Below are 18,952 nucleotides of genomic sequence, written 5' to 3'. Positions count from 1 at the left end.
GTGTTTCATTGTGTTCCCAAATCAGGGCTACAGGTCAGATTTCCCATTTGCTGCTGTGTCTTGGACTGTTTGGAACTGTACTGCTTAGAAATCCCTCCTTTAAAAATAAATTGTTTGTTTGTAAGCTCCATGCCTAACATGGGACTCAAAACTCACAACTCTGAGATCAGGAGTTGCATGTTCTACCAACTGAGCCAGCCAGGTGCCCCTAAAAAAATTTTTTTTTTAATTGAAGTATGATTAACATAGAAATTCCTCTTGGTAACAGGGCAGAGTGTTTTTAATCAGTCATTTTATCTGTGTGTGTGCGTTTTGTGTGTGTGTGTGTGTGTGTGGTTTTTGTTTCTGTGTCCAGACAAGTTGAAGTTTGCAAAGGTATTCCCTCATTTGTTTGAATTTGTTTTCTTTCTTTAGGTGTAATTGAAAAGTGACCTCTTCAGAGATGTCAAAAACAAACAAATCCAAGTCTGGATCTCGCTCTTCTCGCTCAAGATCTGCATCAAGATCTCGTTCTCGTTCATTTTCGAAGTCTCGGTCCCGAAGTCGATCTGTCTCTCGTTCAAGGAAGCGCAGGCTGAGGTAAGGGGATGTGATTGTGTATCAGGATAACCATTGCATCGGTCATCGTGGGTCTCTGAAGAGCTTTTGCTAGACTCTTTCTGTGAGTGTCAGTTGGAGTGGGTTGGCTTAAGGCGGAGGGTTGGGCTGTAAGATATTACAGGTGTCTTGAAATGCTGTGAATCCAAATCACCTTTGATTGCCATGCTGTTTGCCTAATTGCTTTTCTCCTCTGCCAGTATATGCTGTTACTTATCTACTTTGGATGAAAGAGCATTTTTTTTTTTTATCTGAACTGCTTGCTTCAAATCTCTACACCTGATTGTTTTTCCCTGGAGTATTTTTGGAGGCTTTGGACCAAAGTTTATATGCATCCTCGGCAAAGAAAGGATAGCTAGGATGATTAATAGTATGACTGACATTGTGAGGAGAGAAGCCTTATTACTCTGACATAATTAAACCATAAAAACTTAACGGGAATCATTTGTAAACGTTCACCTGATGTGCCAGTTACCAACAGGCAGTGTCTGTCTAGTAAACCACAGCAAAGCTATCCGAAAATCACTCTTGGAGACATCACTGTGCCTAAGTGAACAAGGAATTCTTTTGATTTTATTGCCAGTGTTCTTTAATTTAGTCAGTATTCACATCTTTAGGTGGATTTCCCTATTTCAGTTATGTCTTAAAATAGGATGCTAACCCTCCAGCGCCTTTTCTCTTTTGATGTGTTGGGAGTTGGGTTTTTCATTCTTTAAAACTGTTTTAATTTTCTTTTGTGAGTAGACGAGAACCTTTTAGTATATACAAGTTTCTACACGTGAATGTCAATGTATTTAACTACCAAACGGGGGATAATGTGCACAGTTTTGTTCTTTTTGTCAGAATTGCACCAGGCAAGGAGGTAATTTCTCAGTCTCACCGCTTGGGAACCCCCCTACTCTTTATTTCACACGAGTATTTAAGAATTCTTTTGTTAAATGAACTGATTATGAAATTTAAAATAAACCTCAGGAAAAGTAGTTATTAAGCTGCATTCTTTATTCCCATAGCCCTGTAGTATTCCTAAAATGTCTTAAAGAGATGGTTGGTGGAATTTTTTTTTTTCCCCCTCCCAACAAGTTAATTCTTCACTTGATCTTAGCCAAAAGGCCAAGAAGTGATCAGAACAAGTTAATTTTTAAATGGATCTGTAAGAGACCTGCCTGAAAAGTAATTTCAGACCAGAGGGTGAATTAAAAAGTTGGCGTCCATAAATATTAATGATTCTGATAATGTAGAATATAGTGAGTCTCTTCCTCAAACAAAAGAAACACTAGATTTTTTAAATTTTTATTTTGAAAGATAACATTACACCTTGAGGGTAATGAGTCCTAGCCTTTCCTCTCCTCTTTGTTTTTTGGGCATGCATTTTTATACCAAACTTAGTTCAAGCCTTAGGCTAGATAGAGGTTATTGCCCAATTGTGTGAGAGTCCATTTTAAGTAAAATTCTATCCCACCTTTCACCTCTCTGAAAAAAGAAGAGGGAAACCCACTAAGTATATTTATATCTACCTTAGGAAGTTGCTATCAAGATATGGGATTGAGCAGCGACTTTTAGTAATTCCTGCCTTGCACCCAGAGTCTTTGGATTTGGGCCATTTAAATTTCAGTTTAGCTCAGTTGGTTCTGAAAGGTAACACTTGAAAACTTAATCGAGTAAATGAAATTAAGTAATTGGCTCAAAAACAAGCTATACAACCAAAACTGAGTGACAAAATTGAACTGACACAAACCAAAGTGAAAAATGCTAACCAGCTGTGAAGTATCTGTGATAACTGGGATTCTGGACAGATCTATCTAGACAGATCTCTTCTTCTTACTCTACAGATTATTTGGCATGGTCATTGACTTGGAAAATGAGGGAAAAATACCTTGGGCAATATGTGCTGGGGTAGGTCTAGAGCCACTTTATGTGCTATCTTATACTGAGAAGATTGTTACTTTGGAGGAATTTCTCCACAGAAAACATGTTTTTATACTCGATTCTAGTCTGACATCTCTGTTTTTTAGAAACAGATAAATTTGCCACTGGATGTTCAGTTTTTATTTCTGGCTTATCTGTTCCATGATTTTTTTTTCTTTTGTTTTCCTTCTCCTACAAGGAAAGTATACTATCCAGAGAGTTTGAGAAACCATGCTTTTAAATTAAATTAACTGCTGAGTTCTACAGAATTGGAGAAAATTGATTGTTTCCTTGTATTTCACAGACTGTATCCTTTTAAGTGCCTTCTCGTAAATAACTTCATTTGCAATCTGCAGAGACTCATGCTCCTGCATCTGTGCAATGACTGCGGGTTTTGGATGCAGTATGCCACAGGGCCCTCACTAGTAATTGGTGACAGAAGCAGCAGTAGCCTCTGAGGATGGGAACATGAATTAAACCCTCCTTAGTGCTGGTGGTGCATCACCTCCCTCAAGTATAGCCATTTAATCGGGTCATGTTCAGTTTCATAGCCTGCATCTGCCTCTTCCTTCTTTTCTTATATTGTTACTGTTTTCGAATGAAAAGTTTGGAAGGTAAGTTTTTGTTTTTGTTTTTTAATTGTACTTAAATAGCAGCCGTTAACAACCAGCAATATGATGCATTTTTGCCAGTCATTACTGTTCTTGGGGTGGATAAAGAACCTGAACCCCATGGGTAGTAAGGAGGGGAAGACCAATTTTACTTTATCTTCTTTAGATTAAATTAAATCTAAGTTTCTTTTTAAAAGCACCATTGTTTAGTTAAGACCTGTCACATTTGCTAAATGGAGTTACTTATAAAACAAGCAAGCAAAATGTATCTGTTCCTAGTTAGGTCTAATATGAAAAGTTCTGTTGATGAACCAAAGGGTTTTTATTCTACTATATCTGAAGAAAATATTTTTGGAAAGACTTTTCTAATAATTTTACATATTTTTATGTAACTACTCAGGAGTAGTGGTTAATGTGAATGATCTGTATCTTAGTTGACAAGGCACATCAGGTATCCAAGGACCCCAGTGGATTTTTATACCAACAGATAACAATTTTTGGCTTTTTGTTAGAAACAAAGCTCCCTGTCATTGACCAGCCTAGCATTCATAAACATGTAATTTTTACAAAGTTAGGTCACTGTTGAATCCCCGTGGTTCTGGAAATGTGCCTTTGCTCAATTAGAGTTCCATGCTGTTGAATGAAGAAGAACACAACACTGGGCTTTAGGTTGGCTTGAAAGAAATGTGGGTGGTGATGCGGGAAGGGGGCTCATTTTGGAGTTTTCTTTGGTTAACCTGTCCTTGGGTGTCTTATGATCAGATGGTGCCCTCTTGTGGCACCCAGGTAGGATCTTGTAGTTCAACAAGAGAAACTTGACCTGAGTAGTGAGACCATTTCCAGGTCCTCAGTAAAAAAAACCATTATATTTATATTTTTTGCTGACCTGATTTCAGTGAATTCTTCTGAGCTTTGGCAAGTTCCTGTTTAAGTGTTCTTTGCTTGGGACTATGTATTTACAATCCCAGGTCTTAGTGGAATCTAAGAAAGTAGCCCTGCCAGACAGAGAGGGCTGAATGGGATGAGGAGTAAAATGTTATACCAGTGTAGGGGCCAAAGGACCTGCATAGTCTGCACCTAAGTCTGCGACCCCGAGCTTGTATTCTTCCTGACTTCCAGTGATGTAGGGACCTGTAAAATCCCATGTTAAACTCTAATTAAAATGGTTGTGTTTAGTTACTACATTAAGAACATTTGATGTTCTTTTAGTCACTGTAGAAATACATTTCTGTTTAAAATGCACTACAATATTAATGAAGCAATCTCAGTGGGTCATTTGTGAAGGTGATTCTTATCTATATTTGTACTTAATGTGGGTCAGCAGTGGGATTAAATGTTTGTTTGTTTCTTTGAGAACAAAACAATAAAATACATAAGAACAAGATTTCAAACTGTTACTCTTCATTGGCAGGTATTTCTTAAATAAAAAGGCTTGTGTCAAAAATTCAAATTATTTCCCCCATTCCCCTTTTCAGTTCTAGGTCTCGTTCCAGATCGTATTCTCCAGCTCATAACAGAGAGAGAAATCACCCAAGAGTATATCAGAATCGGGATTTCCGAGGTCACAACAGAGGCTATAGAAGGCCCTATTATTTCCGTGGGCGCAACAGAGGCTTTTATCCGTGGGGCCAGTATAACCGAGGTGGCTATGGAAACTACCGCTCCAACTGGCAGAATTACCGGCAGGCATACAGTCCTCGTCGGGGCCGCTCCCGATCCCGGTCCCCAAAGAGAAGGTCCCCTTCACCGAGATCCAGGAGCCATTCTAGAAACTCCGATAAGTCTTCCTCTGACAGGTCAAGGCGCTCCTCATCCTCTCGTTCTTCCTCCAACCACAGCCGAGTGGAATCTAAGCGCAAGTCTGCAAAGGAGAAAAAGTCCTCTTCCAAGGATAGCCGGCCATCTCAGGCTGCCGGGGATAACCAAGGAGACGAGGCCAAGGAGCAGACGTTCTCTGGAGGCACCTCTCAAGATACAAAAGCATCTGACAGCTCGAAACCATGGCCAGATGCCACCACATATAGTGCTGGTTCTGCATCACGGGCCTCTGCAGTTTCTGAGTTGAGCCCCCGGGAGCGAAGCCCAGCTCTCAAAAGCCCACTCCAGTCTGTGGTGGTGAGGCGGCGCTCACCCCGTCCTAGCCCTGTGCCAAAACCTAGCCCTCCACTTTCCAGCACATCCCAGATGGGCTCAACTCTGCCGAGTGGTGCTGGGTACCAGGCTGGGACACACCAAGGTCCATTCGATCATGGCTCTGGGTCCTTGAGTCCATCCAAAAAGAGCCCTGTGGGTAAGAGTCCACCGGCCACTGGCTCCACGTATAGCTCATCTCAGAAGGAGGAGGCTGCTACCCCAGGAGGAGCAGCCTATACAAAGAGGCAAGTATCTTGTTTCCCCTCCCTGGGTGTTTTTAACTCACCAGCTGGCAGTTTAATTGTAATGTGATCTCAGAGCTCTGATTGGTGGTAATAAGGTAATCCCTGTTTCCTAAACTTTGCGTTAGCAAATTTGAAAAGCACCACCCAAGGAAACCTTTAGCTTAACTCTAGCTTTCCTACCTTTCTGAATTTGTATTGCAGCATAAAGTTGCTTTAGACTGCTCTGCAATGATGTTTTCACATTTAAAATTTGCCTTGGATTCTACCAATGTAAGCTAGAGAACAGTAGAGATTTGTGGGTCAGCTATCAAAAAAATAAGGTCTTTGCCAAAATGAATGGCCATTGGAGCTGTTAGACTCTGTAGGACCCACCATCTACTGTGATCAGTCTGCATCAGCCCATCATGGTGAAGAGCTACACCTCGTATCCTCACACGCTCCAGTTGAGGAGACTGGGCAGATGGGAAAGCCTGAGGCTTAGTCCAGGAAGCCCTTTTTAAAATCACAAGGTGGGTGTGTGTCCCAGTAGAAGCCAACCAGGCTGCATGTTAGGAGAGGACGTGACCGTGCTTCTGTCTTTCTGCTCTGGGGGACATGGTGAGTTGGAACCTGAATCTTTGTGTGGTTGGATGGATTGGGATGCCAGAGTAAGTAATAGGGAAGTTGTATTGGGACCAGGTTGTCAAGAGGGACTTACTGGGCAGGTGGTTCCACCTCTCCCCACCATGTCCCCTTTCTTATTAGCATATTCTTTGATGCCCTGCTGTCCTTTGAGTCATCTTTGCCATAGTAATGCCACTATAACTTGATTAGATTTTCTTCATTAATGGTACAAACTTTACAGCCTTCAGTGACTCTGCTTTAAAGTTAAGTGTGGTTCCTTGCCAGGACTGGGAGTCTCATTAGGAGACTCGGGCACGAGCTCTGCTTTTCCATAAGAACGAGTAGGATGGTTTCTGCCCCCTTCCCCCAATTAACTTGTATTTTGTTTTTATTTGTGTTCACAGTATATTTCATATTTAGATCTCCTAGGTGACTTGAAGCAAACATGAAGTCTCTTTTGAGACTTGTATTTCCAAATGTGAGTTGTATAAAAGCAAAACAGTCCAAGGTTGAACATTCTATGTTAACTTTGCTGAAAGCAGATTTTAAATGACTGAGTGAAGGTTGGATAAGACCTTAATTTTTTTTTTCCTAGACCACTTACAGGTAAGTAGGTTTTGTTTTTAGTATCCTAAAAATTACCTTTGCTGTTTTCTTTTTGATTGCTCTTGTAAGACACAACTCCATGGACCGGGTATTTTTCGCTTAAATGGCATCCAAGTTCATAGATCTGTGAAAGGCCACTTTTCAGAAATTACTATAAGAAAGTAACCAAGTAGAAAGTCTTTGGTAACACTGGAATCCACAAGACATGTTTGTTCAAAGAATCAAAAACACAAGACCAGATGGTGCTGTTTTAGATCAGGTTGCTTAAAGGGCCTCTTTTGTGTCTCCCTTGTGTTTTTATAACTAGGTACCTAGATGAGCAGAAGACAGAGAATGGAAAAGATAAGGAACAGAAACAAACAAATACCGATAAAGAGAAAATGAAAGAGAAAGGGAGCTTCTCTGACACAGGCTTGGGTGATGCAAAAATGAAATCTGATCCGTTTGCTCCCAAAACTGATACCGAGAAGTCTTTTCGGGGTAGCCAGTCTCCCAAAAGGTATAAGCTTCGAGATGACTTTGAGAAGAAGATGGCTGACTTCCATAAGGAGGACATGGATGATCAAGATAAGGACAAAGCTAAGGGAAGGAAGGAATCGGAGTTTGATGATGAACCCAAATTTATGTCAAAAGCCCTAGCAGGTGCAAACAAAAACCAGGAGGAGGAGAAGTCAGGCAAATGGGAGGGCCTGGTTTATGCACCTCCAGGGAAGGAAAAGCAGAGGAAAACAGAGGAGCTGGAGGAGGAATCTTTCTCAGAGAGATCCAAGAAGGAGGATCGGGGAGGGTCCAAGAGAACCGAAAGTGGGCACAGGGGGTTTGTGCCTGAAAAGAATTTCCGAGTGACCGCTTACAAAGCAGTCCAAGAGAAAAGCTCATCACCTCCCCCGAGGAAGACCTCGGAGAGCCGAGAGAAGCTAGGAGCCAAAGGAGACTTTTCCACAGGGAAGTCTTCCTTTTCCATTACCCGAGAGGCCCAGGTCAATGTCCGGATGGACTCTTTTGATGAGGACCTTGCAAGGTGAGATGTAGTCCTTGAACTTCAGGGCTTTAGTGGTCTAAGGGGCATCTCCTAACCCCTCCCCCTGAGGTTGTTCGGGAACCAGGACAGGCCCCTCGTGTATTTCCCCTGCTGTCCAAGTTTCAGTGCTGATACGTCCACCTGTTTTCAGTGGAGAAGAGTGTGTCACTGAGCAGTTATATGTTGGGGGCAGTATCACAGGGGTGGTAAAGCATCTTTCAGTCTTCAGTGACTGGTTTTCTGGGTGTTGGGTCTCCTCTCATCTTGACCTCTATCCATTACCCCACCCCCTATCCCCTATCATCCCATCTTTTCCCTTAAATGTGCTTAAGATGATTTTGTCTGTGGAGCCATCCAGAATCCACTTTTCCATTCTTAGCTAGGTTACCAAAGTCTGTTATTACAGACACCCATCAACTAATGTAGCAATTTTAAAGTTGGGGCTGGTGGGAGGGGTGCGTGGCCAAACTTGAGGAGAGTGGCGAGGCCCAGGCTGTGTTTTGTACCTGGGGTAAAAACCGCACTGCCAGTGGGAAGTCCACCTGAGCAGCATTCCAGCCACCTCCCACTTCACTGAGTGGTCCTGGCTGGCCAACCTAGTTGATCTTTTAAAATACTTTTCATTTGTTGTGTGTGTGTTAAAACTGCAGTGACTGCGAAAACAGAGTCACTGAGGGTCAGTACTTCACCCTGCCCATTTGTTCCTATTAAGGACTCCCAGTGAGAAAAGGGGGAGAGAGATTTTGGATGCCCCTATCCGTCATTATGGTCCATTGAGGTTACTTTGAACTTGGGTGGGAAGCAAAAAGCAACTTTGTGGATAAATTTAAAACTCTTGGGTTTTGAAAAAAGCATTGCCTTCTTAGGGTTTAAATGTTTTGACTTTCTGTATATCTTGTTACACTGGGCCTTCCTGTGTTTCCTTTCCAGACCCAGTGGCTTATTGGCTCAGGAACGCAAGCTTTGTCGGGATCTAGTCCATAGCAACAAAAAGGAACAGGAATTCCGTTCCATTTTCCAGCACATACAGTCAGCTCAGTCTCAGCGGAGCCCCTCTGAACTGTTTGCCCAGCATATAGTGACCATTGTTCACCATGTGAAAGGTGAGTGCAGACCCCAGCCTGCTGCGGGCTCCCTTTCTGCGTGCTTCGCTTCCTCCGCTACAAGCAGGATGAGTGGGTGCATAAGGGAGCCTTTCGGGGCCCTTTATCTCATCAAAAGGGCCTTTGAAGCTAGGGACTCCTTGAAGGAAATTCCTTCCAAGGAGGAGTTTCCATTTTTTAATTACAGAGTTGAAGACTAAGTGCTAGTAACCTGTGATCGTGAGAATAGGTAATATCCTTCACGTAAGGTTTAAAATGCTCAAAGAAGTATGAAAAATGGCTTTTCCAGCACCTCATTTTTCCTGTCTAGCAGATGGAAGCCGCTAGAGGTCTCTCAGAGACCTTGTGGTGTGAATTTCTTCTCCACGTTATTCTACCATATCCTGGGCAGACAGGTGTGCAGGTTGGGGAGTGGTAGAGAGAAGTGATACAGCAGCTGGGTTGGGCCAGATACAGATTCTGCCTAAAACTTAAACTGCAGTGGGAGTTGGTGCTGTGATTCACAGAGAAGTGAGCTCTAGGTTTCCGCATATCCACATCCTAAGACAAGGGAGTGACTGTGGAAATCCAGTGGCCAACACTGGATTGTGTCTGAGCCAGCTGTTTTTCCTTCCTCTTTTCAGTGTGTCTGTTACATGGATTTGACTACTTGAGTCACATCTTTGTGGCTGCAGGTTCATGCGGAAGAGTTGAATATTGTGTCTGCCTTTGGGATCATAATGTGTTTTTCTTTGAATTCCCACAGAGCATCACTTTGGGTCCTCAGGAATGACATTGCATGAGCGCTTTACTAAATACCTAAAGAGAGGAACTGAGCAGGAGGCAGCTAAAAACAAGAAAAGCCCAGAGATACACAGGTGAGGACTTTGGCCTTACACTGGAGGTGGCCATAAAAGCTTGCTCATCAGATAATAAACTCGTCTTGTTCTTGTCAACGTTAGGTGGGTGCCTTAGCAGCAGAGTTTAGGGTAAACGTTCTCCAGACGCTAGGATAGCAGTAGGCGTTTGTAGTTTGAGTGGAAAGGGCATGCCTTTATGACTACAGTTTCTCACTTTGGGCCTGAGGAAGACCAGCCTTTTGATACAGATGAATCCTTATATTCTTGGGAGCTGGCAGATGGTAACCTGAGACCACTGTGAACTTTTCACAGGTGGAGTAAATGTTAAGTTTTTTTCCAAAACTGATATATGGAACGCAAAACTGATACATGGAATGCATGTGTTCCATGGAGCAGTTCTTCTGGAAGAATTTCCAGTGGGTGGCAGAGCTTGTACGATTATGTCAAAGGGTTTAAAAGCCCAGCAGGTTTAAAGACTGTCACATTCGTTGTGGGAGCATATTCAGTAAGTAGGGGCTTTGTCTAGAAACAAACTTAAGTGCAGCTTTAATTTCTTACTAGTCAGCTCTGTTGCAGCAGGGAAGAGAACCATGTTTCTCCAACAGTCTTGGGTCTGGGGTCTTTGGGATGTGTGCATATGCCAGCTGGTTTTCTCACCTAGACCTAATGTCATAGGTAAATAATGGGCTATTATATTCTTATTCCCAAGACGAGATCTGCTCTTTGAGGTTAGCAGGGCATGGATCGTCTTGATATGAACTTGAGGTTATAGGCGTGGGTGTAGGTGAACCTTCCTTCCTGGCTGTAACAGTACTGGGAAGGAATAAGAAGTTCGGTTTGAGATGGAGAGGTTGGGATGTGTGCGCGTGTGCGCATGCGCACACGCACACCTACCTATGGGAGAGTATAAATACATAGGCAAAGAATGTAAGTAACATATATATGTAAGTTAAGAAACATCATTAAAAGGATTCTGTTACTTAGCTGAGGAACTAAAATATTACCAGTAGTATATTCACATTATGGGGATATTAAACAATTTTTCTGTTTTCAATTTTTAGGAGGATAGACATTTCTCCCAGTACATTCAGAAAACATGGTTTGGCTCATGATGAAATGAAAAGTCCACGGGAACCTGGCTACAAGGTGAACTGTTGCTTTGATCGTAATTCCAACAAAATGAGTGCGTTGGGCATGAACTTGACAGAAATGTGTTTGTTTAAATTACTCTCTACTTAAGTTTGTGTTTTTCTTTTAAGGATGGGCATAATTCTAAAAATGAACTACAAAGGGTTAATTTTTATTAAATGTATCAACAACCTTTGTGAAGTGGTTAGAATATGGTAAATGACCCCAAAGTCTATTGAGGTGAGCTTGAGAAAAAAAAGAGAGGAGTTTTGGAACAAGTGCCCATGATGAGAGAAGAAACTTTTTGTGATATTTTTCTGCTTGTAAGTATTATCAAATCAACTATATTACATGCACTATTTCCAACCATGATTTCAAAAAGACATGCATGTCAGAGGAGAGTGAAATATTCATATCTTAACATGGTAGACTGTTTTAAACAGCTAGTCCAGTTTTTTTTCTAACATTGTACCGTATTTATCATCTGTCAGTTACTGTTACTTTAAAGCTAAACATTATTTTGATAGCCCAGCTACATTTGCAATGATGTGCACGCAAACAGAGTTATGAAGAGGTTAAAGCTTGTATGCAGTCTTTTACTATGAAATAATACATTTGGGTTTTTTTTAAGTCTCTTAGTATTTATGGACCTTCATTCACATATACAGTTGAAATTTAAAATTAAAGATGGCTCTTCCAGTGCTGCTGAAACCTTTTCAAAAGATACTCATCTTCCATTCTTCCGAACAAACTTGTCTCAATAGTCAAATGTGACGAGAGGCCCTCTGTACAGTCTCTCTCCTCTCCCAGCCCCCTTTTGTTTTTCTCCCTGTACCCACCAGCTTGGCACTGACCCTGTGAAAGGCTTTGAGACAGCAGACGAGCGCGCGCCCTTTAGGCCTCTCAGGCCCACTCCATAGAGGTGCTGTGGGTGCATGGCCTCAGGGAGCAGCAGCTGCCTTTTTGGGTGTTTGGAGGGTACAGAGGCCCCATTCCCTCTCAAAAATGAACAGGATAAAAATAAATCTCCTTAAACTTGATTTCAACAAAAAGTTTAGTAGTTTGTGTGAGATGTTAATATGGAGTGAACTGCCCATTCCTTCCTCTTTTAGAGAGGTTTTACTTCCCATGAGGCAAGTCCTAGTGCTTAACGTCCCTGAATCCGCCTGGCCCTCTGTGCTCTGAGTGTCCCCAGAGCTGTCGAAAGCCCTTGCCCTGGTTTGGGGCACACAGCGCCGCTGCTCTGCCACACACATGCCCTGAGGGGTTCGACTTAATAAGGAAGTCAGCAAAGAAAGAGTTTGCTTTCCTTTTTTGCTGCTGCTTTTTCCCTTTTTAAACTAAATGTTGACCTGGTATTGCCACTTTGTGAATTCTCCATTGTGGTTTTTGATATTCCTTCTCTAAAGCAATTGCTCACTGTAACTAAGCGTTTTGGAAGGCTGCTGGGGTCCCACAGTCCTGTTGTTGGGTTCCGCACTCAGAGCTTATTCCAAGGAGAGGATGAACCCACGGTGGCTGCCACAGTGTAGGTAGGAAAGGATGACACGACACCCAACGTTTCCACGCTTGGTGGTGACTAGGCCTGAGCCAGCCTAACCGGACACCTTCGAATGCTGATTTTGGCCTACTCAGTGTGTAAGCTAGCCAGAGTTATTACTGAGCCAGAGTTATTACTGGGCCACAGAGGAAACAAACAAGGAGATCAATGTCTAGCATTTTCAGAAGGCAGTCGTCGTCATCTTAGAGAACTGGTTTGGGTTCTGTGAGGGACCCTCAGGAAGGGACTTCTGTGGGGACATCCTGTATCCCTCCAAGCTTGGGTGAGGTGCCTCACACTCCCAGTGCTTCCTCTGCACCACTCCATTGGAGTAGAAACCACAGTTTGTGGGGTGGTTGAGTTGACAGCCCCGAATCCCAAAAACCTTAATTTTGATTTCTCTTTTTGCAGGCTGAGGGAAAATACAAAGATGATCCTGTTGATCTCCGCCTTGATATTGAACGTCGTAAAAAACATAAGGAGAGAGATCTTAAACGAGGTAAATCAAGAGAATCAGTGGATTCCAGAGACTCAAGCCACTCGAGGGAAAGATCAGCTGAGAAAACAGAGAAAACTCATAAAGGATCAAAGAAGCAGAAGTACGTAAGCCCCTGTTACCTCCTTCAGACTCCTGAGTGGGGTGTCTTGTCTGCTCCTTCTGGGCTGTATACCAGACCTTCTAGGCCAGAGAAGTTCAGGGTTAGGAATGATAGCAGTTTCTTCTTTTATACCATGTAACTGTCAAGTAAGGTCCCTGGCTGAAAACAGAACTTCTGCATCAAAGTAGGTGTGATCCTTGTCCAAAGAAGGCCTCCTGGGAGACGGGCATTTAATTTGGCTTTAGGGACAGAGTGGAAAATCACTTGGGAATTCCTTTTGGGTTGTGTTGGATATTTTCTTTGATACGTTCTTTTTCATCACAAATCTTCACGGGGAGGTTATGTTTTAGAAATGGCTCAAAGTTGTTGGCTGGTTAATGACATTGTTTTGTCAAAGAAATAAGAGTGAAACTAGATAGGACAAGATTGTTGATCTTAAATGCCTTTTAAGAACTAGTTACGCAGACACTTCCAAGTGAGGTGTTCCAAATACTCTTTAAACAAAGGTAGCATTGTTGAACTTCATAGGGCAGCATTCATGACGAGGTCCTGTCGTTTCTATTTACATCTGTGAAAGTCCCATGACTTTTCAATCATGTCTCATTAAACATAGAAGAGTTGAAGTCCTACACTTTCCCATATGAAGCAATACCACTTTTGCTGTTAGTGAACTTTAGCCGGCAAGCATTTTCATATCCATTTTCTGATAACAACAGTCCTTTGAGATAAGTTGGACACTTGGTGTGGTACCCATTTTGAAAGATAAGATAAGCTCATAATGATTTGTCTAAGATGCCACAATTGTCAGCTGACATCAAAACCCAGATGTTGTGTTCTACTTTGTCTGCCACTCCACCTTGTTACTTGTGCCTGGGGAGCCCTGGAAGCTGCCTGTTGGTAAGGGACCTGATCATCCTCAGCAGAGAGTGGAAGTGGTGGTTCAGCAGTCCTTGATGCTGCTCCTGGTGGAGAGGACGTAGAGCCCCTCAAATGTTTCAGGGTTGGGTTTGGGTTGGGATCCTGATTGCTTTCCCTGGAGCACCTCCCTCTTGCTCTGTCTTGCTGTGTGACCTTTGAAATCCTAGTATTCTGTGACTGGGGCAAGAAGCAAGATGGTTGTTCTCATTCTACATCACACCTCAGTTCACAAGAACTGTTTCTCATAGGACTGAAGGACAGCTCACCCAAGGTCACACAAGTAATAAAAGGTGGTGCTGGGACTCAAATCTGGGGCCTTATTTTTTAAAACCTTTTGAAATAGCACTGACTTAAAGGAGTCTAGAGTTACACATCTGAGTTATAAAAATCCTATGACAGTAACTTAGACTTTTACTGTTTATGGAGTAAATGCTAGAAAGAGCCGCTAGGATTTAAATATTTAAGTTCTTGAGCTTCTTAAATGTCGGGGAATGTGGTGGGAGAGGGGGCAGGATACTTTGCATAATGGAGGTGGACAGCGAGAGGTTCCTGGCACTTGGCCGCTTTCTCCCCGTAAGTCGTCCTCTACTCCTGGGAGCCTGGCCTTTCTACCACCTTACAGGCCGCCAGTAAGCTCCATTCACACATGGCTGGGCCAGCACCCACATCTGGTACATAGACAGTGACTCATTGTAGTACGCTCATTTGCTCTAGTCTGTAATTTCTCTCAGATGAAGGGAAGGGCGGGAAATCACTCTGGGAAGAGTTTTGCTAGATCCTGTGCTTAATAACTCACCCTGTTTGAGCTCAGTGAGAGGTGCTATGTGGAGTCGTGGTATAATTAGAGCTAGGTTTGAGCCCGGGTTCTTCCCAGCTCTCTCACCCTGAATCTCCTCTGTCTATAAAATGGGGAAATACTACTGAATAATCAGGGTTGCCATTTACTGGATGCTTGCTCTGTCACTGTAAAGTGTTTAAGCATGTTGTTGGTTCAGTCTTTAGAACAGACCCATTAGGCAGATCATGTTCTTCCTATGAGAAATAAAAGTAATGTAAAGCATAAAACAAATGGTATTATATAAAGCCCCTGTCCCCGTACCCAGTACATCATGGCTCCCAGTACAGTGTTCGCTTCCTTCTGCCTTTCTAGTTCGTGCATGTGTATTATACAGGGCCATGTTCTCTTCCTCTTGCTATGCATGTCCAATGTTTATCACAGGCTAAGACATAGATGTGTCACTGAACATGATTCACAGAATTGAGAGGGAGCTCTCTGGGTACCTGGGTGGGTAAGGTGGGGGCGAGTTTTGAGGTTACCCATCTTCAGTGTCTTCTTACCACAGATATGTTCCTGATTGTCCTGTGCACCTTACCAGTGAGGTCCCAGACAAGGGCTGTCCTCTAGGGCCGAGTGATTTAAATCCCTGGCTTTTCTGTTTCCATAGGAAGCACCGGAGAGCACGAGATCGGTCCAGGTCCTCCTCCTCTTCCTCCCAGTCATCCCACTCCTATAAAGCGGAAGAGTACACTGAAGAGACGGAGGAGAGGGAAGAGAGCACCACGGGCTTTGACAAGTCAAGACTAGGGACCAAAGACTTCGTGGGTCCAAGTGAAAGAGGCGGCAGAGCTCGAGGGACCTTCGTAAGATCCTGCCCCCTCTCCCTGCTCCTCCCAACTCTAGTTATGTGATTACCAGAATACTAGTTTTGTTGCCCTTGCTGCAAGTAATCCAGGCTCTACATCCCAGAATCTGTACCCCTCTTCCCCAAGCTTTCTGGTTTTAGTTATTTTTCTGTTCATAATCACTTACCTAGAAAGCCTCTCGGGGCTTCTGACCTCCGAATTTCCCCCCTTAGCTTGACTGCTGCTGCGTCTGTAGGGAGGGCCTTGTGCCATGTGTCCCTCTGCTTGGGCTACAGACTGGAGCAGAAAGGGAACGGCTAGGGCGCCTGGGTGGCTCAGTTGGTTAAGCGACTGCCTTCGGCTCAGGTAATGATCCTGGAGTCCCGGGATCGAGTCCCGCATCGGGCTCCCTGCTCGTCAGGGAGTCTGCTTCTCCCTCTGACCCTCCCCTCTCTCATGTGCTCTCTCTCATTCTCTCTCTCTCAAATAAATAAAAAATCTTTAAAAAAAAAAAAAAAGAAAAAGAAAGGGAACGGCTGGAACCAAGTTGACCAGCAGATTGACTAGAGGACCGCTGTCTGTTCTGAGCCAGAAAAGTATTTGAGCCGAAGGCAGGGAGTGGTTTTTCTCCACTCCTGACTCAGTCCTTTGTTCCTTTTCCCCATTTATGCCACAGCAATTTCGAGCCAGAGGGAGAGGCTGGGGCAGAGGCTCCTACTCTGGTAACAACAACAACAACAGCAACAATGATTTTCAAAAGAGAAACCGGGAGGAGGAGTGGGACCCCGAGTACACGCCCAAAAGCAAGAAGTATTACCTGGTATGTGTCTGGGATAACCAGGAAGGGCCAGAGCGCCTCTGGCACACAGCGTGGCTGATACCAACACTTCATTGGTCTGTCCCGAGCTGTGATTAAATGTGTGTGCAGGCGGACTGTGCTGGGGGGCTGTGTACTTGTGGGCCCGCGTGGTGCTGGCCAGAGGAATGTTCTCCTGCAAGGCAGTATCCTGGCCTCAGAGCTGTATGAATCCAGGATGCGCGAGAAAGGTTGCTCTGGCCTTTTGAGTCTGTGAGCTTGTCTGATAGCTAATCCCCCCTCAGCCGCCGTCCAGCCTTCATCCAGGGATGGAGTCATGGCCCTCCCCTGAGTCCGCAGTTCACTCTGTCACTCCCTAGTGCAAGATAGAAAAGACAGCTCAGGATCTCTTTGAGGGAGGGGCTCTGTCTCCAGAATGAGTCACTGGGGCTTCTCTCGTCTGAGCTGTTGGTCACTCCTAGGTAGCAGGCACTTTCTGGGTCTCCCTCCTTCCCTCCCTCCCTCACGTGAGGTTGGGGCTCCTCAGGTCCAAGCAGATGGGACTCTGGGTGTTGTAACCAAGGTAAACTTGAAACTGAGACTCCCATCACCCCCGAGAAGGGCTGGCACGGGTCTGTACCGTCAGCTGCACGGCTGGGACTCAGGTTTTGTAGACGACTGCACAGCTACCTTCGCTTTTCTGGGGAAGCTGGGAGCTGCTCTGAGCCTCCTAGGGGGCCCTTGCACACCTGCATCTTAGGGAAAAGTTGGCAGGGCCCAGGATAGGTGCTGGAGTGGCACTGCTACGGGGGGAAGGTAAAGGCCATCTGAGTCCTTCTCCCTGTGCCCATCTGCCACCTGAGGTTCGGAGCATTGTTGGCCTCCTGCGTTGAGGCTGTTGAACGAGCAGCCCTGGCAGGAAGCAGCTGGGCCTCTCGCTGAGTTGATCCCCGGAGCCTGAGGTCCTACTTGGGATGGTTTAGAGTTTTTGAAGCCATGGTGCTGATGAGGTAACAACAACTTCTAGTTTTCAAAGTGCATTCTCACTCCGTCTCTCATTGGAGCCCTTCTCTCTCGTGTGATCATCAGAGCAGGATTGGGATGCAGAGTGGAGGGTGATGATGATGATAGAGGGTAGAGGTCAGGATTAAATGAGATAATGCAGGTGAAGGTCTTTCAGGGCTCAGTGAAGGTTTCATCATCATTGTAATGCCCAGGCTACTGCCTCAGAATTCCTAAGGCACCCAATGGAATATTCTCTTGGATCTGAATCAGTAGCATTTTTGGGAGTAGGGGGGATCGGGAGGAGGACAGAAAAGGAACAGAAGGTGGGGTGGGGCAAAAGGCTGGTTTGGGAAAGTCACATTTGGATGAAAAGAGGGCTTTGGCTACTCTTGTTCACTCTGGGATTGATGGCCGTTTTCTTTTCTCTCAGCATGATGACCGTGAAGGTGAAGGCAGTGAGAAGTGGGTGAGCCGGGGCCGGGGCCGAGGAGCCTTCCCCCGGGGTCGAGGCCGGTTCATGTTCCGGAAGTCCAGCACCAGCCCCAAATGGGCCCACGACAAGTTTAGTGGGGAGGAAGGGGAAATTGAAGACGACGAGAGTGGGACAGAGAACCGAGAAGAGAAGGACAATTTACAGCCCACAACTGAGTAGGGGCCACTCTGATGGGAGTCCCTGCCCAGGGGAGAGAGGGCGCTGGGAAGATGGCTGGTGAGGAGCAAAACAGAGGAGCCTCAAGATTGCAAAAATCCCACCCCTGCCCCCCACCAGCCAGCCGCACAGAATCCTACTACAGCCGAAAGCATCCCTGGCGCTGCGTCCCACTGGACAGAGGCGGCCGGCCGAGGAGCCTGGGGTCAGGCCCAGCTCTTGAGCAGAACACAACACATTGGGCTTTAGCTGTGTTTCTCATTTGTTGTTGGTGTGTGGGGTGGGGGCTGGGGTAGGGAGGGGAGAGCGATACTTGGATTTTGCTTTGTTCCCTATTAGAAACCAACAGTTTTGTTCTTTCTTTCATTTGGAGCTAAGAGGACTAATTTGATGATTTTCAATCTCTTCTCCCTTATCCTGATTTTAAAAGCCCTTCTTTCTTTTCTTTTTTTTTTTTAGGCATATGTAGTAATAATAGCAGAAAGATTTAATTTGGGCAACTTTGATTCTTCAAAGAGAAAACAAAGCATGTGAATAAACATTGAAGTGTTCACCTCAGTTTGGGACCAAACTGCTTGGATCTTTGTAAAAATCGGTTTTGTATGTCGAGGAGGAGTTCAAGGCCTTTCTGACCACCTTGTGTTCCCCTTTTCTGCACAGCCATGTATCCCGTGGCTGCTGACCACACCCCACATGCCCCCCCACCCCAATATTTTCTGATTTCTTCTGGGCTGGGCATCCCATTCTCCACCAGCAGCTCCAGTATCCCAAACTTTGTAGTCCTGCTGATCCTCTCAGCAACAGGGGTGGAAACTGGATGGCAGTTTCTGGTCTGTTTTCTAAGAAACTTCTGAATTCTATTATCTTTACAAATATAAGATGAGAAAATAATTTTTTCAATATTTTTTATTAATCTTTTTATAAAATGAAAAGAAACTCCTATGATCGATTAAGGAAGGTGGTTATGGCTGGGTGGTTTGTGGGGGTTTGTTTTTTCTTTTCGTTTTTTTTTTTTTAACCTTAAGCTTTAA

At 44.4% G+C, this 18,952-nt stretch overlaps 1 protein-coding gene across 3 annotated transcripts in view; it reads left to right on the top strand.

The window, feature by feature from the left end:
- The window catches only part of THRAP3 (thyroid hormone receptor associated protein 3), a 73,670-nt gene extending 54,831 nt beyond the window's left edge, over positions 1 to 18,839 (top strand). For 2 of the 3 annotated variants that reach the window (XM_035019093.1, XM_035019094.1), the window contains exons 3-12: positions 415 to 579; positions 4,589 to 5,491; positions 7,008 to 7,721; positions 8,652 to 8,824; positions 9,570 to 9,681; positions 10,725 to 10,809; positions 12,743 to 12,930; positions 15,294 to 15,489; positions 16,148 to 16,291; positions 17,703 to 18,839. In XM_035019093.1, coding sequence (XP_034874984.1) covers positions 443 to 579; positions 4,589 to 5,491; positions 7,008 to 7,721; positions 8,652 to 8,824; positions 9,570 to 9,681; positions 10,725 to 10,809; positions 12,743 to 12,930; positions 15,294 to 15,489; positions 16,148 to 16,291; positions 17,703 to 17,924 — 2,874 coding nt within the window. In that variant the 5' untranslated portion in view covers positions 415 to 442 and the 3' untranslated portion in view covers positions 17,925 to 18,839. The remainder of the gene's footprint in view (positions 1 to 414; positions 580 to 4,588; positions 5,492 to 7,007; positions 7,722 to 8,651; positions 8,825 to 9,569; positions 9,682 to 10,724; positions 10,810 to 12,742; positions 12,931 to 15,293; positions 15,490 to 16,147; positions 16,292 to 17,702) is intronic. The other variant, XM_035019095.1, reaches the window with a different exon arrangement.
- The last annotated feature ends 113 nt before the right edge of the window (positions 18,840 to 18,952 follow it).

Source organism: Mirounga leonina, unplaced genomic scaffold (assembly GCF_011800145.1).
Source record: "Mirounga leonina isolate KUSES-001 unplaced genomic scaffold, KU_Mleo_1.0 Mir_173, whole genome shotgun sequence".
NCBI lineage: Eukaryota > Metazoa > Chordata > Mammalia > Carnivora > Phocidae > Mirounga > Mirounga leonina.
This window is presented reverse-complemented; position numbering and strand designations above follow the sequence as displayed.